At 40.9% G+C, this 17,825-nt stretch overlaps 1 protein-coding gene across 1 annotated transcript; it reads left to right on the forward strand.

The window, feature by feature from the left end:
• The first annotated feature begins 965 nt into the window (after positions 1-965).
• On the forward strand, positions 966-10,751 carry DIO2 (iodothyronine deiodinase 2). Its single transcript, XM_040975585.1, has 2 exons — positions 966-1,224; positions 8,949-10,751. Exons 1-2 carry the CDS (start codon positions 1,003-1,005, stop codon positions 9,522-9,524), a joined length of 798 nt encoding a protein of 265 aa, XP_040831519.1. The 5' UTR covers positions 966-1,002; the 3' UTR covers positions 9,525-10,751.
• Positions 10,752-17,825: the final 7,074 nt, after the last annotated feature.

The following is a 17,825-nucleotide window of genomic DNA, read 5'->3' on the forward strand; positions in this document are numbered from 1 at the left end:
AATGATAATCAGAAGAGAGAATGTAACCCATCAGTCTACACAGTATATTAAATTACTTTCCCCAAAGTTTGGAAGCATTACCCGAGAGCTAGCTGTCAAAGCATTAATTTTTTCTTTCTCTTTAAATCACAAAGCAAAATTCCACAGTCTCTCCCTCACCCTTTCTAAAAAAAAAAAAAAAAAAAAAAAGTTGTCGAGTTTTGCTTTTCTATTCACTGTAGTCCTGGCCAAAGTAAAGCCCTCTTTCTCAATGACGTCAAGATCTTTACCAAGATTAGGCTTTCATTTCTCTATTGCAGCAATTAGCCAGAGAATGTATAAAAGGCTTTGGGGAGACTCACTGGGCTGCAGAGAGACACTTTGCACCACAGATAGCAGAAAGGAAAAGCCAGAAGGAGAGAGGAGAGGACTCAGCCGCTCCTGGAGGAGGAACAGGAGGAGTCAGGCTGGGAGGCGGACAGAAAGTGTGTCTAAAACGGAGTCAAGAAAGAACAACAACCAAACTACCTTCAAAGCACATTTTAACAACTCTGGCAACCCAAGAAACAGGCTCCGTTTAAAAGAACATAGAGACAATGAAAAGCTAAAGGAAAAATTTGCAGTCTCTGCTACAGTCTCATAGGTGCTTGGAAATGAAAGTACAACTGCCTGTCTTTAACGGACTCTGACAGGGGTAACTGGATTAGGGACGGGCACGCCAGTTTTTTTTTTTTTTTTAAATCTTAAATCCTGAAAAAAAAAAAGGCAGCAGCTCGGGATTGAATGAATTGATGGGCACACTCCAACTGCTGGGCTGGAGAGACTGAACTTGGTCTTGCCATTTCGCTCCTTTGAAAAAAGGAGACAGCCTGGGCTTCCTTTTAATTTAGTTTTTTCTCCTTCTCCCCCACCTCCCAACCTTCCCCCCTTACCTTCCCCACCCCCTCTACCACCTCCCCCCTTTTAAATAAGAGGGTGAAGGGGAACCGGAGCCACACGGGGCTGGCTCAGGAGGCAGAGAAGATGGGCATCCTTAGCGTAGACCTGCTGATCACACTGCAAATTCTGCCAGTTTTCTTCTCCAACTGCCTCTTCCTGGCGCTCTATGACTCGGTCATTCTGCTCAAGCACGTGGTGCTGCTCTTGAGTCGCTCCAAGTCCACCCGCGGAGAGTGGCGGCGCATGCTGACCTCAGAGGGACTACGCTGTGTGTGGAACAGCTTCCTCCTTGACGCCTACAAGCAGGTGAGTCCCCCGCCAGTGGACTTCTCCCTGGGTCACCAGGGGCAGGCAAGGGCGGGACCGTTGGCGACTGGAGTCCATTGGAAGTTTGGGATCCCTCTCTGGGCGGTGCCTAGTGGCTATGGACCAGGGAGTCTGTGTTCGCTTTCCACACCTGTTGCTCAGGTTAGATCATGAGAGTGACAGATGTGAAACCAGAATAATTGTGTGAGAGGACATCAGTAATCTTTCTCATAAGAAATATTAATATCGTGCTGTGATGTTGGAGTAAAGACTAGTCAAACCCTTCGAATAATTTTGAGAATAATCAGACATGTTGAGGGGAGGTGAGATTGCTCTGTTGATTCTGCGTTTGTCAGCAACTGGAATTGTGGTGCGTGTGGAACGGGAGGCTGTTTGAGGAACCCTGGAAAAGACAGATGGAGGGGCTGGGCACTGAAAAGCAAGGGAAGAGAAAGGTTCTTGAATACTCTCTTGTTAACACAGTGGTGACAGCAAAAGTGACCGAGCGTGGCAATCTCTTCACTCTTGGTGGAGGTAAGGGTTAAAGCAGGCACGGGTGCTTCCTGCTCTGTGCTCATGTGGGTTTGAACTCATCAGAAAGCTTGATCAAACTCTTGAGTCCTCCATCCCTACATAGCAGTTTGTCCAAGGAAGTTCTAGCAGAAATCCCTATTTTGAAAAGGAAATCACTTTTGCTTTTTTTTGTCCCCTCCCACTAAAAACAAAAAAGTAACCTAAATTGCAATTTAGAAAGAGTGGAATAGCTCATTCCTATGCCGATGTCACGTGCGCCTACACATCTCACATGGTCACCTGTTTTACCTGCAGAGGTTGCATCTCGGAGCTGCTCTCACAAAACCAGACCACGTGATCCTTGTTTCTAAATGGAAAACGTTGGCACCCCACTTTTTTTTTTTTTTTTTTTGCTGCTTGGAGGTACTGGTTGTGCCTTTTCAGCTAAGATTTTTCAGGGGCAAAGAGGAATGTTTGGGCACTGCTCTGTGTCAATTTCCCCTCATCCGCGTTGCCCCCTGGGATGCCTGAAATCCCTCAAGGGTGGGGAAGGGTGAATTCTCGAAGCAGATGTTGTGTTAAATCAGGCAGTTTTGGTTTTTCCCTCCTAGTACTGAGGGACCCTGCCCGTGATGCCAGGGAAGGAAGTTTGGGAGAAATAGAATGGCCAGGTGTTACAAGGATGTGGACTTTTGGCAGGCAGAATCAAAGAATTGGGAAGCAAAGAGGAAAAGAAAATGACTCCTCCACAAGAAGCCCTAGAAAAATAAAGCTGTGCACCAAGAAGTAACATCTAGTCAGAATCTAGGGCGAGGTTGTTTCACTAAAAATTGAATCTGTGAGAATAAACCACCTACTGTGTCTTAGGGAAGTTTCACTACAACTTATTTCTTTGTTGTTGTGGGTAACCTGCAGGATGTTAGCATTTTTGGCTAAAGAAGTAAGTAGCAAGAAGTCTTACAGGTGAATGAGAAGGCCCTTCTGAGACTTTGGATTAGTGCTTCAGGTTACAGTGATCTAAGTTCATGTAGGTTTGATGTGAGTGTGTGCTGAGGTGAGTGGGAGAGGTGAGTGGAGTATTGAAATGATCCATTTCCTCAAGCACATGCGTGGGATGTGAAATGTCTCAGATTTGTTCTAGGGATGGAGAATTTCTAGAAGGGTAAGGGAGTCCATTAGTTTATCAAGTATGTCATTCATTAGGAACCTCCCTGTCTACATCCTGTACATGCTCGCAGATAACACGGAATTGTCAATGGTTTGAACTAAGTCTATTTTTACTTTTTTGAATGACTGTTGACCAAAAAAAAAAAAAAAAGACTTCTCTGATGAATTTTACTGGGCTGCATGTATATCTTACCAGGAACACTCTAATATCATCCACAAGTGTTAAGTAGAGATGGTTTCTCCAAGGAAGCAGCTTATTAATGAAAATATGGAAAAGCACCTGAATACTTCTTTAATAAACTTTTACTACTTACTTTTTTCACTAATGCATAGTATTCCAATATGTGGCAATACGTTGTTCATATTTCAGGAAATTAGGAAGGATGGGCGTCTGGGATTTCTTTATGCAATAAGCTCTGTGTATTCCTTTTCTGTATTTCTTGGCATGTGCCAACTCAACTAATGAGTGACCAAGTTCATGACTGACATTGTTATGTTTGCTTTAAATGCTTTGTATAATAGTTGCCATGAGCAGAGGCGATCAAAGGACCCATACATCCAGAGACAGTATTGGATGCACGTGTAATGAATGGAAGCATGGCGACCACAAGTTTGAACTGAAAGGGGATCTGTCCGTGCCTTGAGTTATGGCCAGGGTGATGGTCATTGTCCTGGCACCTGAGGGTCACTCAGAACATCTCTAGTGGGTCGAGTCACTTTCTGAATGAGGTGGGCATGTGTGCCATAGCCTTTGGGTGTGGCCGTTTGCAGGCCCTGGGGGTGGGGGGTGGGGGAGGTTCGGAGATGGCGTCACAGTCTTTTGCAATCCTGATTTGCATTATTTTCTGGCTTCCAGGAGGAGGCGGAGGGGTGTGTCCACCTATGACAGAATTAGACAGGATTTCGTTGTTTTTAATTGTCTCCTTGTCAGACACTTTGGAAAAGCTCTAGATGAAGTGGAGTTGGAAGTGTGAGCCTACTGTTTTTGTCCCCACACAAAGCAATGCAGGAATGAATAAATCTGAAAAATTACAGCAAACTCACAAATAGTTGTTTTCATGAAAACATTGAATGAGTTTTAAAACTATAGAGATGTTTTGGAAGATAACAGAGGCTTAGATATATTTTTGGGTAGAATTTTGACTGAACAGAGTTTACAGACTTGTCAGAGAGATTCTGAGGTAACAGATATTTGTGATGTAAGTTTTCTGGTCAATATCATTGCACCTGAACACTGCGTCCTTGTACTGCTGTGCAACCAGTAGGTAAACTGTCCTGTCTGGGAGCCTGGCTCTTACCTAAATGAACTGTAAAAATAAACAGGCAGTATAGATACTGACAAGCAGTTTGGCTTGTGCACAGTTAATACTGCCCAGGACAGAAAGCATATTCATTGGAACGTATAATTTTGGTTTTGAAAGGGTCTCAACAGTCTTCTCTTCTTCATTCACCTCAAGCCTTTTGACACTAGTTTCTACAATGGAAAATGGCTCTTTTTAAGAGAGAAACAGCCCCCCAAAGAGTCCAAAGCAGCCCATATCCGGAGTGTCTGCATTCCTTGAATAAACTCCTGGGAAATGATAGGGCTGAGCAGTGTATTTTTGAGGTATGAGTCCAAAAGAGAAGAACCAAAGGCAGCTGAGACTGAAAATACGAGGCTTCCTCTCCGGCTCCGATTGAGTTGGCCATTCTGAACGGAAATGGTTAAATCTGTTCTTAATGATTGTTTGGCCACGTTTCTAAGTTCATTGATGTAGCTCGGTCATTATGTCCAAGAATTTGAAACTTCCTGACAGTTAATGAAGCCATTTCCAGGGCTTTGGGGAGCTAAAAGCATGTGCAAAACTTTGGTCACACATCTACCCCCATTTTTTTTTATCATTTGCTTTTACTTTTGAATCGTGAGCACATGAAATAGTTTGTTCAGAAGCCTTTTTCAGGCTGTGGAAAAGAAAAGGGGAAAAAGCAAAAGAAAAGGTTAGTAGTATATGCTCCATTTCCAGCTTGCACTTGATGAATGGCTTCTTTCTCCCCCTCACTTGGTGTTTCACAGCCCACATGCTAAAGCAGTATTATCCCTTTCTCTACGCACTGAACACTGACTGAGAAAGAAACCCCATTGTCAAGGGAGTCCAAACTTTCACGTGCTTGTATATTTATACTCATGACTATACTGATAAAGTCTGCAGCAATGACTGAGGTTGGCCCAGAGATCTCTCCCTGGGGCAAACATGTAAATCCTTTATTTACATCCTTTGTTGGTGTCTTGTTGATGTTGATTGGAAAAAAAAAAAAAAGCAAGGATGGATAACTGTATTCCTGCAGACGAGAGAGAGAAAAGTCAGTGATGACGATATTACATTTTACGTGTGTCCTTTCTGATCCTTGCAAAATAAAGAGACCCTTTGGGAACATCGGAACTTCAAGACCAATTAGTGGCAATGATGCTTCTTGTGTTTGGGCATTAAATACTGGGCAGGGTTCTCTTTAGAGCAGCTCATGCTGGCAGGGAAAGAGGTACCGACCTAATTACTCTTCCGCAAGAGTAAAAAATGCCTTTTGAATGCCTCTTTGGCAAATATGTCTCATTAAGGACAAAAACCAAACACAAACCCTCTCAGAAGGAGAAATCAAGATGATAGGTAACTTGTGGCCAGGAGACTCCGTGTGCCACTGTGGGAATTCAAAGCGTGGTTTGGGAGGACCGAGGGATAACTTGTTTGTGCTGAGCTTCTTTCCTGCTGCCCACATATTATTATGGGACCAGTTTTATTTTCTTCATCGTTTTGGCTCTGTGTCAAGGAATGCTCTGCTCCCGGGGAGAGCAAAGAATCTTCCATCACTTGAGGCAGTGGTGATTGTCCCGTTGGATCTCAGCAGGGTGCATAGCCAAGCCAACCCAGACATTCTTGGTTGGAAACCCTAGTGCAATAGGAGATTAGTGTTCAAGATGATCAAATCAGGGTGGAGGATAAAATGAACAATAATGTTTATATTTGTAGTTTAAAGAAAAAAAAATTTTTTTTTCAAATTTCCAAAGTTATTTTCCCCTCTATTTTGCTTAAGCCAGATTCCATCATGTTAAGCAAAGATGGAAAAATTTGTGATTGTGAGACTTATGAAGTGGACCACTGGTCTGCTTGCACATGGACTTGTGGTTCATGAGTCAGCATTTTTCTTTCCTAGTCTAATTAGCACTGTCATTCTTGCATATATTTCCTTTTACATTGTCATCTTCATGAATAATAGCATATGCTTGGAAACTTCCGATTGACTTCTGGGTCTCATCGCCACTCATAAAAAATGAAAAGGATCAACTGCTTACCTGTTATTCACTGACCAGCTAAGATTGCTTTGGTTGAATATACCAACAACACTGGGAGTTGATTATGGCAAGATGCTGTAGGCAAGCTCAAAGGTTCTTATGCGTAAATTGATCTGCCTTGCTGAGTTTATCTGTCACATATGCTAATGTTCATTGCAGGTCAAAGGTGTTATGAGGTGTCATTTTATGAACTGATTAAACAGCCAACATTTGTTCACTGGCTAATTCAACAAAGCTAAGTCTTTTCCATCTAACAAAACTTTGAAGCCACAGACTGAAATATTAGGTGTATTTGGTAACGTTCTTCATTTTTAATTTTGAAATGATAGAATTGCACTTGTCTTAAGTTTCCTAAGGTGACTGGTCATGTGTTTTGGAAAGAATCCAGTGCCTGAGACATACCTTGAATCTTTGGAAGAGGAAAAAGAGTGCCTTAGCTTTCCAAGAAAACACACAGTAGGTGACGAAAGAGCTGGTCAGTTATTGATTCGGCAGATTAGATTATGTAGTTGAATGATCTGGAATAACAGTGCAAGGAACAAGAGATACAGCTCGAGGGAGGATCAGCATTAGGGGCCACTTTGGTCAAGGCCACCAACTTGTTTGAGGGTCACAAGAAGGTGCCAACAGGAAGGGGATGTTTTCACATCTCACCAGAACTTGCTCGTCAGTAGTACAGAGGTGATCTTTCTCCCGTAAGCAGGTTGCTTATTTAAGTTGGTGCCAGATACTCTTATGAATACATTTAAGTGTCCTTGTCACAGTGTGTTGGGGCAGGCAGCCTACCAATGTCCTTAAAAACATCTTTCCTAAAACATTGCAGTTTTCATGGGGAGTCATGATGGTAATGGGAAGGCAACCCATCATCTGGATCTGGAAAAATGTGCCTAGGCAATCTCCAGATGAGAAGGTTTATAATACTTCAAAATGGGAATCCAGAAATTTAAAACTTATGTTAAGGCTAATCTAGTTTATATGAAAGTATATGGTAAAAAGTCACTTCTTAGATTTTTCTATGTAGTGTCATTTGCAAATTAGCCAAGAAAATCAGCATAAATAAATAACTTTCTGGTGATGACTGAAAAAACATCATTTTTTAAAGTCACACAAACAGCTTCCTTTGCTAAGGAAGGTTATTATTTTAATATTAGAAAAGTAGTAGCATATGATTCCAACCCCCCTTTGCTGGGATTTTTCAGAACTGAAAGAGCTTCAGTTCTGAGCCCTTAAAAGGACTAGTGCATTGACATTAAACAGTAGCTTCGGAATAAAAGCCCTTGGGTGTTTTGTATCACTTTGGATTGTTGCATCTTTAACAATTCACTTCTAAGTGACTTCAATTAACGGCAGTGTAATATGCAGCTGTATTTATATGAGAGAAATAAGTCGATCCAATTGGAAGGGCTTTGTAATATTAAGGATAGTATGTAAAAATCATTTGCACTGTCGTAAATTGTCCCAAGTGTTATTGGCTTTGATTAAACCATTTTAAGGGAAGAGTCAATTGTATTAACTCAAACTGAAGTAATTGGCTCTTTCAAGCTGCTTGCTTTTTGTTACCAATTGAGAGTCCAAAGGCCTCAAACATTCATTCTATGTTCAGTGATTTAAAAAACATGTGCAATAATTTTTTTTTCTGCGCCTCTTCTGCCTGAATGTTTTGTAATTCAGAGGAGCTTGTTAATAAGTCATAGGAAAGTAAATGGTTACTGATTTCCTAGATTAGACAGAATATCATACAAAAGCATATAGGAAATAAGAAACTGACCAAAGTGGAATGATGTTTTTGTGTTTTGATAATAGAAATTTTTGGGTTCTGGTAACAGAACCACAACAGAACAGCAGCAATGCAAAGTTCAGGGGAGATGTTTTCTTCTCGGGACATTTTTAAAACACAGAATTGCCCAGGGAAATACTACTTTGCTTAATATGTCGGTATGGTATCTGATAATAGCTGTACACATCCACATACTGACCGATTGCTCAAGGCATCCTTAAAAAGTTTGTGGCAAGTGTGTTTTATGAAATATATACTCGCAGGGTTTCAAATTTTTCACATCAAAATAAATTTATGGCTTATTGCCATTTCCCCATAGAATACCTTGAAGTTTGAGGGTTCTTTTCCTGTGTTACCTTTCGATAACCATGGGAAAGCTGACACACTGACCAGGTCAGATGGCAATAACTCTGCTTGCACAGGGTGGCAGCCAGGTTCTCACACTGTACCCATGTACACAGCCTCTTAACACCATGGTCCACTGGTACAGATGAAGGGATTTAGCATAATGAGAGAAAATAAGGTTCCTGCCCGAGTATTTTGGAGTCCAAAATGAGGCATTTTCTCCCCAAACCAAGGTAATTTGTCTTGAAGTAGATCATTCATTTCCGTCTTTTATGATGAAGTCAATAAATCATGTATTTATAATGTGCATTAGGCATTGCCAGGAGAGATAGGAAGTTAGTTCAGCCTCAATTATGAAGAGTTAACTTCAGTGATGAAAATAATTACCTTTTGATACTATACACAATGAAAAAGACTTTTATCCTTGTAGGAGCATTTCTTTATGTTAACCTGCCATGAGTTTTGTTCAAATCAATGATATGTTTACCACTTGTTTTCACAGAAATTTCACATTCTGTTAGAACTAATTGTATGGAAGTGGCAGCGTGTTTAATCTGGCATTTTCTCCCTGTTCTTTCTTTTTTCTGTCACCATCAGGTAAAATTGGGTGAGGATGCCCCCAATTCCAGTGTGGTGTGTGTCACCAGTCCTGAAGGAGGTGACAGTAGCGGGAACGGGGCTCGGGACAAGACTGCTGATGGAGCGGAATGCCACCTCCTTGACTTTGCCAGCTCCGAGCGCCCACTGGTGGTCAACTTTGGCTCAGCCACTTGACCTCCTTTCACCAGCCAGCTCCCAGCCTTCAGCAAACTGGTGGAAGAGTTCTCGTCCGTGGCGGACTTCCTGCTGGTCTACATTGACGAGGCACATCCTTCAGACGGCTGGGCAGTGCCTGGGGACTCCTCGTTATCTTTTGAGGTGAAGAAGCATCGGAACCAGGAAGAGCGATGCGCAGCAGCCCACCAGCTCCTGGAGCGTTTCTCCTTGCCGCCCCAGTGCCGAGTTGTGGCTGACCGCATGGACAATAACGCCAACGTAGCCTACGGGGTAGCCTTTGAACGCGTGTGCATCGTAGAGAGACAGAAAATTGCTTATCTGGGAGGAAAGGGCCCCTTCTGCTATAATCTCCAAGAAGTCCGGCGTTGGCTGGAGAAGAATTTCAACAAGAGATGAATCTAGATTAGCTGGCTAAAGGTATGATGATAATAGAGCTTATTATTTAATAAGAAATATTGTAAAGGAAATTAAAAGCTGAATCCACTATATCCACTGAGATCCATGGCCTCACTTGAAAGACTGGAGTTTACCTGAAGGAAGAACATAAACTGGTAACATCTCAATACTTCGTTCACCATTCGGATGACCTTGGGTTACGTGGTAGCTTTGTCACCTCTTATTGAAAATTCGTGACCGAGAAGATCCCAAGCCCAAGAGGGGACATTCCTGATTCAGCCTGTGCTTACTGTACCCTGGGGAAGGAGTGATATGGCTGACTCATGGTTTGGGAACTGGGGGGGAAAAAAAAAACAAAAAACCTCATCTGAATAATTGCTACATTAGGAAAACTGCCATCTATGTGAACATAAAGCTCAGTACCTAGGCTTTATTTAGCATGGCTAGAACCCAGCTGGAAAATTCCCAAATGCTTCCCGATAATTGACCCACGAAGCCAGACCATGTGGTTAGGAGCTTGGTATTTCATGCGTTAAGTAGTTTCTTGTCTTGTGGTTTGTGGCTGTGCCAGTCCCTTTGTCAGACTACCTGACGCATGAGGGTACTGTGGATGCCAAGATGCTTCGGTCGGAATGGTTAGAATGATCATCCAAATTCTCACCGTTCCTTTCCAGGCAGAGAGAAAAACGCTAGAAGAAAACCACGCCTACAAGCTAGAAGAGGCAGGAAGGTTAGTGAGCATGACGGCTGCACCTTGAAGCTAGAGGGAGTGATGCTAATTTGTTAGCCATGAAACAAATATGCACAAGTCCAGATAAAGGAGTTCAGTTCACAGGGGCAGAGAGGAACCACAGAGGAAAACAGGGTATTTTAACCTACGCTGTAGGATAGTGTGAGGGGGAAAAGGGAGATTGAAAAAGAAAACAAATATTACATTTTTGTGTGGAGACAATCACTTTTTGAAACATATATGTGGTATTGTATACTTTCAGTGGGTGAATTCTACTCTGTGCTATCTATTAAAGGAAAAGCTAGTGGGTGCTGTGAGGCTAGTGTGTTCTCTCTCTGACAATCACAGTGTGGCCCCACTTGCTCTTGGTCTTGGATAGCCTTGTTATCGCTGAATGCTGAGCTGAAGCTCGCAGAAGGCACACCGAAGCTCCAAAAAGATGGCGAAAATGGAGCTTAAAAGGCAAGTTTAATTAGCTGCAAAAAATGTTGGAATCTGTATACAGCCTTTTATGATGCCATTTCCCACGTATGTTTTCCAGACCATCTGAGTGTTTGTATTCAGTCTTATAAGTATGGGCACACACTTGGTACACACACACACACTCACACATACATTCCACACACTCACTTTCTTGGCTGTTGGGGGAAGCTTGTGTCTTGGTTATTCAGCTATAGCTCTGTTTTTCTGTGAAAGTAGGTGAGTAATAAAAAATAACAGATGAAAAAACAAATAAGCTTTATTCTGTTGCAAAATGCAAAAAGATGAAGTTTCACGTAATTGTGATTAGTAATTTTGGATGCCTTCTAAATTGGTTAAGTTGAATATTCTTTGAATATTCTTTGAATTTGGAACTGGATCGTGTTTTATTTAGTTCCATTGGCTAAGTACTAGTAATCAAAGATCCATGCAATACATGATTAAAATGCTGCATATCATGTTTATCTTTTAAAAAGACAGTGTAGTTTTGTCTGTCTATAATCTCTAAAAATAATAAACTCCAAAGAATGGATCAACACAAAATATCACATGTTTTGTGTAAGTAGAGGAGACTATTAATTCTCATGTGTGGTTGTATATAAAGATACAAAGATACTTATGTCCATTATGTTAATGACATGAAAGTAATCGAAGAAAGGATACATTCTTAAATGAGAAAAAAGTCCAAACTGGATATGCAAGAACAAAATGGTTTTTGAAAAAAAAAAAAAGAAAAGATAACTAAAGTAGTGATCTGTCATTTGACTAGCTGGTATATTGTTTAGATAATAATCCTTAATGCCCCAGACTCTCATCTAAGACTTTCAGTGTTTTAAACTATGAAAAATGGAAGCAAAGTGGATTTTGAATATGTGATGTTATCTAATGAATTATTGGAAAATAATATTGAGACTATCTTGTTTCAGATTCTCTAATTGTTTGCAGTCAACATTTCCCAGTGGCCCCTTGACTTTCATGTTTAAGTTAGTGTGGAGATTTGCATGTTATCCTAGAGAAGTGAAATGAAAACTTGGTTGCAGCACACTCATGCCTTTGTCCTTGAACTTTCCCTTTGTTAAATGCGTGTGATAAAGGAACGGAATGTCAGAGAAGCTGGTGGGGGGATGAGGTTTGCCTAAGGTAGTGCTAGGTTATGTTGAGGAAAGGGTGATGGAAAAAATCAGCTAGTTGTGCTGTATTTTAAAGTAAGAGAAAGTTGTGTGTGTGCATGTGTGTGTGTGCGCAGGCAGTGCTCCCTGAGGATGGTCTAGCAGCAAAAAAATGAGACAGAGGAAGGAAACATTTAAAGGTGAGGCTATCAGGGAGAAAATCTTGTCCAGTAGAATATGGAGAAGCTACTGGAGGAAAGGTGGTTGAAGGACTGTTGGCAAAAGTGAACTGACAAACCCAGGAATCCTACAAGATATGGAATGGTTCAGTGACATCAGGGTGATAACTCTGTAATGAGCTAGCATATTTGTCTCAAATAAATTTCACAAATTCCTTGAATACATCTTGAATATGATTAGTAAGAGCTCATTATTTGAGATAGGCAAAAATCAGTGCTTAGGTGATATGCTGAAAAAAAAGAGATTGTCAATATCTGTCCACTAATCATGCCCTTGAAAAAGTTTGCTCTGTTGAAGATTTGTAGTTCTTACTCTCACAAGTGGAAATTTATAAATTTATATATGCATATATAAATGTTATAGCTAATTTAATACTGAGTTCTTTTTCCTTGATACCTATACATCCTCCTCATGCTCCAATGGATTGTTTACATGGAGCTATCAGGTTAACCTTTTAAGCTGAATTAGCTTGCCTATGATTGAAAAAGTTTCCAAGAAGTTTTAGATATTATTATAGTACCTAGGTTTATTCAAAAATCTAATATTTGAAAGTTTATGTCTTGGAAGTATTCCATAATTTATTTTATTATCTAGAGAGGATGATAGTGTAATTGACAATGACTTTCTTAAATGGACATGAATGAAATGCCTGCACACTAATTTAGAAGTGTTTTATACAGTTATTAAAATGTAACTGACTTCCCTAGAGACAAGCTCACCATTGTTCTTGCTTTGTACAACTAAAGTGACACCCATTTAACTTCTGTGATACTCTGCTTTTAGAACTTTGATCCCATATCTTCATTTGTGGGTTTTATTCTTAAGTTTTGGTAACAGCAACTTCTAAATGGAGTATTGCTTTAGTTAAATCTTTCACCTTTTAATCAGGAATTATTTGTTCTCTGACCAAGCAGGGAAGAAAGGCCGAACAGCCTTCATTCTGTTGGAGTGTATTTCACCACTGGGTTCTTGAATAAAAATCATGAAATACGGGGAAGTCATGCATGGGTGCTGCCTTGCTGCATAAATTACTGGAAGAGTAGGTTAATGACAGTATTTATGCCTTTGGAAGAGTCTCATGTGGTCGCAAGGTGCCCTTGGAATGCCCTATGAGATATGTCAACAGCAAGGTAATTTACTGATTTATAGGACTTTGGTTAGTCATAAGAAGATGCATTCGGACACTCATTTCACCTGGTCCCTGGCAATTTGTAACAGAAATTTCATTAGAATCACAAAGCCATTGCAAGGGGGAACATGCAGCGACCTGGTTTCTGTCCCAATGATGGATTAATGAGAACCTCTCCTAGCAATTTTGAGCTTTTGAGAACATGCCCGGTGTCAAGCCTCTTAGGAGTAGAGATGGACAATGGAGCTTGTAATTCCATGAGCTTATTTTTTTTTTCAAATGGTTCTCATAAATAAGACCTAATATGTATTTGGTTATATGCTAGTTAATTTATAGCTTAGTCCTTAGCCTTACAAATGAAATTCAAGGCCACAGTTGATATGTTTATCCAGAATAGCATGGAAATATCAATCCCTGGTTGGTGAATGGCCCTACTTTTGTTGAATCAAATGACCTCTTGTGAAAGCAGAGGACCCCAGCTGAGCGAACCAGAAAGTTGCTGACTAGGAAGCACAGGACTTTGAAGCTTGGATTATTGAGTTAGGGACGATCTGAAAAAATTTCTTATGATTGGAGAAAGTGTGCTGACGTGCCGTTAGGATGTGCAAAACCTTGAGCTACTTCCTTACTCCCTGTGTTCCGGATAGCACCAGAATCCAGGTGTCAGACTTAACAGACCCAGCTCTGTCTCAAAGTGAGGCTGAACCCATAGAAAGTAAACATGTACAGATAGCCGAACAAGACTACTCATGCAAGTCTGGGCTTGCTACCTGACTTAACCAGCAACCCCAGAGCTCCAGGGAGTTGCCTGACTATTTACTGAGGCTTTGGAGATCCAGGAGATGTTTAATGAAGTCACTATTTTGGCTCAAACCTCCCCTTCCCCCCAATGCCACCCCCACCAAAAAAAGCCAACAGGTAAACATAGAAATGAAAGAAGCCCACAGAAAGTGATGGGAAATAAATAAAATTCTGTTGAGACGTCTCCAGACCATGTCACTGGTTCAGTGTGGTTTTTATACGTGTTAGAATTTGGGGGGAGGGTAGGGAGTGGATTTGAAGACATAAGTATCCAGGACTTTGTAACCAAAGCAATTAAAAGATATTGGGTAGGGAATGTTGGCCAGTTTTGTTTAGTTTTGCATCACATTGCCACAAGACTCACTAGCCCAAATAATCAGGTGCCCGAAGAGGGAGACTGGATGTGCAGAGCTGACCAGTGTGCAAATGATAACTGCTGACGAAAGAGTCCTCGGCTCAGTCAGTGGTTGGAGATAGTCACATTTGTCTGTCTCTCCCCATCGTTGTCTCCCCAGCAAGGAGAATATTCGGGACATGATGCTAAGAGTACTGGGTCAATGTGGTGAGAATGTACATGTGTATATCTGCTTCTCAGTTACAGAAAGAGAAATGTGATGGCGATGACCAATAGAAGGAATGTTGCTCTATAATGGTGCTGAGTGGTACGTGTGCTCTTACCATGCTTGTATTTTAATAAACTTTGAATAAAAGAATAGAGATACTCTTGGGTTCTATTTATTTATTTTTAAATTACTCTCTAGACTTTGCGCTAGGATAGGCCATAATCATGATTTACAAGGGAAACAGGATACCTCATTGTATTTATTCCCCAATAGTTATGTACAAATTGCTTCCACCATACCAGATTGTTTGAATTCCATGCTGCGTGCCTGAATCTTCAGAGAAATAAAGATAAGTGAGAAGGAAATCTTCAGGTAACTTTCATATTCTTGGTGACGTCACACACAACATTTAAGGAAAGGGGGGGTTGTGGAGCAAACATTTATTTTGCTAGATTTATACCTCAAAAATAAATAAATATCCATATATATGCACATTTATGTATATACTCGTGTTAATTGTGACATGAGTGGTAATGCATTAACTATATAATGGAAAAAAAATTACATTTGAACTCATGGATATCAAGTGTTTTTTGCTGTCAGAAGATAGAAAGGATATGAACGCTACATGAAGTACTAGCTTGTTAATGCTAAGGAATATGTGTGCAACATGTTTACATATGTGCATTTTGTGCCTGAAAACATGTGATTTAATCAAACACAGCATCTCTTGAGACTCATTCATGATTTCCTACACAAGGTAATTTCTTTAATAATTTGCAGCATCCTATTTTACGTTCTATAATACTAATGGGAATTTATGTTTCTTAGGAAAATCGTGACTCTACTGGCTGAGTTTGTGTTTTTCGCAGGGCCCTGTGTAGGATGTCTTGGGAATGTGCCAAGGCAGTATCACTAACCCCAGGAAGATGCAACTTACTCCAGAAACTTCTTCATGGGTTCATCAAGACCCTGCAAGTGACGAGCTCAAGTTAGTGTAAAAATGTGAACTTAGCTGGCTGACATAACCAAGCCTTCCGGAGTGTAACTTGCCTCGGGATCAGCAAGATTCAGGGATTTAGAAACCTTTGGTGCTCGCTAGGAGTTTTTTGTTTTGCTTTTGCTCCTCTGGGCATTAGGTATTATTTTTTTCCTGTCAAATGATTTCTCTGTGTTGGGTGATCCAACTAAGAGATGCTTCTGACTCACATTGTTAATTAGAAAAAGGTGCCAATGGAGGCTTGGCCCTATGCAAGGAAGCACCCTGATTGGACAAATTTGTGTAACAGTTACACACTGTTGCCACGTGGGTATGCACTGGTCACCAGCAGCGGGAGAGGAAGATGGACTGAAACTACATGAAGGCACCAGTCGTTAACTCAGTGGCTTTTTTTTTTTTTAAGGAGACTATTTTAGAGCAATTTTAGATTCACAGCAACATTGCAAAGGAGACGTGAGACTCGGTGAGGAAGAGTTGGTGTATGTTACGTGGCACATTTCAGGCCACGGGTTGTATATACTGTTCTTCCAACACCTTGCTGGTGTTCACAAGATGTTGGTGCCTCTTCTTTCATTTGTGAACCAGTCATTTGTGTCCTTGATTTTTTTCTTCAGTTAGCCTGGCTAGAAGCTTGTATAAGCTGTTTCAAGGAAACCGTTTTTCATTTCATTGATTTCCTGTTTTCAGCTTCAACTATTTCTTATTCTTTCTTTGCTTCTGCTTATTTTGAACTTAATTTAGTCGGTTTTGCTGTTAAGACGTATCTATTTGAAAGACAGAATGACAAAGATAAGGAGAGACAGGGAAAAGGGATTTTCCATTTACTGACTCACTGCCCCTAACGGCTGCGAAAGCCATCTACAAGCCACAAGAATGCCAGAAGCTAGGAACTTCGTTCTGGGATCCTACATGGGTGGCAGGGGTCCAAGTGCTTGGACTGTCTTCTGCTTCTCTCCCAGCTGTATCAGTAGGGTGCTTGACTGGCTGCAGAGCAGAGCAGGTGGATGCAGAGTTGGGATGCAGGTGCCAGTGTCACAGGTGGAGGCTTAATTCTACTGCACAGCAATTCTAGTTCTTAATCCGTTCTTATTTTCTCATTTGCCAAGAGGTGAATGTAGATTATTGATTCAAGATCCCTGTTCTTTTCTAAATGAGGACACGTCAAAAGTTCATGAAAAATAGAACTGAAAGTTACATTGGCTCCGCTCTAACAAATTTTGAAGTCCATACACAGCTTTTTATAATTATATGTGTTTCTGTAAGATTTATGAAAATCCATCCTATGTGCATTTAATGCTGTTAAAATCTCTGAGCACTACTTTTGATGCGTGAAGTTTAAAAAAATTAAATTTATTTGTAAGGCAGTCTTATGGACACACACTCACTCTCTCACACACACACGGATCTTCCATCGACTGGTTCCCTTCCCAGATGATCTGGGTTGAAGCCAGGAGGCAGGAGCTGTTTCTGTGTCTTCTGCATCGGTGGCACAAGCCTGAGCATTTGGGCCATCTTCCATCGCTTTGACGTTAGCAGGGAGCTAAAGTGTAAGTGGAGCAGCTGGGATTCAAACTGGTGACCATCTGGGATGCTCGCATCACAGGGAGAATCTTAATCTATTACCCCACGATGCCAGCTCAGTCCCACAAGTTTTATCAATACAGTCTGATTTAATTTTCGTTTCAAATATTTAAACATTTTTTGAAACTTCTTCCTTGACCTGTGCATTGTATGGAAGCGTGTTCTTTGGGTAAACATTTGATTTAGCAGTTAAGCTTGGCGGTAGGATACCTACCTCCTGTTTTGCAGTGTCTTGGTTCCTGTTCCATTTCTGGCTTCAAGCTACACTTCCTGTCGATACATACTCTAGGAGGCAGTCGGTGTGGTCTCAAGTCGTTACAGAATATCCGTCCTCCGTGGGGAAGGTCTGAGTCGGATCCCCACCTCCAACCTGGCTTAGCCTCTGTCACTGCTGGCATTTCATTTGGAGAATAAACCTGTAATAGAAAACGCTGTGCATATCACAATGAAATTTATGTTGTTTAATCTTCATGGATTTTTCAATTATCCAGTTATCATTCAGTCATTTTTTCCTTAGTGTAATTCCACTATATTCTGAGGACACACATTGTATCCTTTCTATTGTTTGAAATATTTAAGGTATATTCCACGGCTCAGCTTATGGTCTTTCTTGGTAGATACACTAGATGAGCATAAAAGGAAAGTACGCTGCTGTGAAGTTAATTTGT

Source organism: Ochotona curzoniae, unplaced genomic scaffold (assembly GCF_017591425.1).
Source record: "Ochotona curzoniae isolate NIBS_2020 unplaced genomic scaffold, NIBS_Ocur_1.0 contig_2688, whole genome shotgun sequence".
NCBI classification, from domain to species: Eukaryota; Metazoa; Chordata; class Mammalia; order Lagomorpha; family Ochotonidae; genus Ochotona; species Ochotona curzoniae.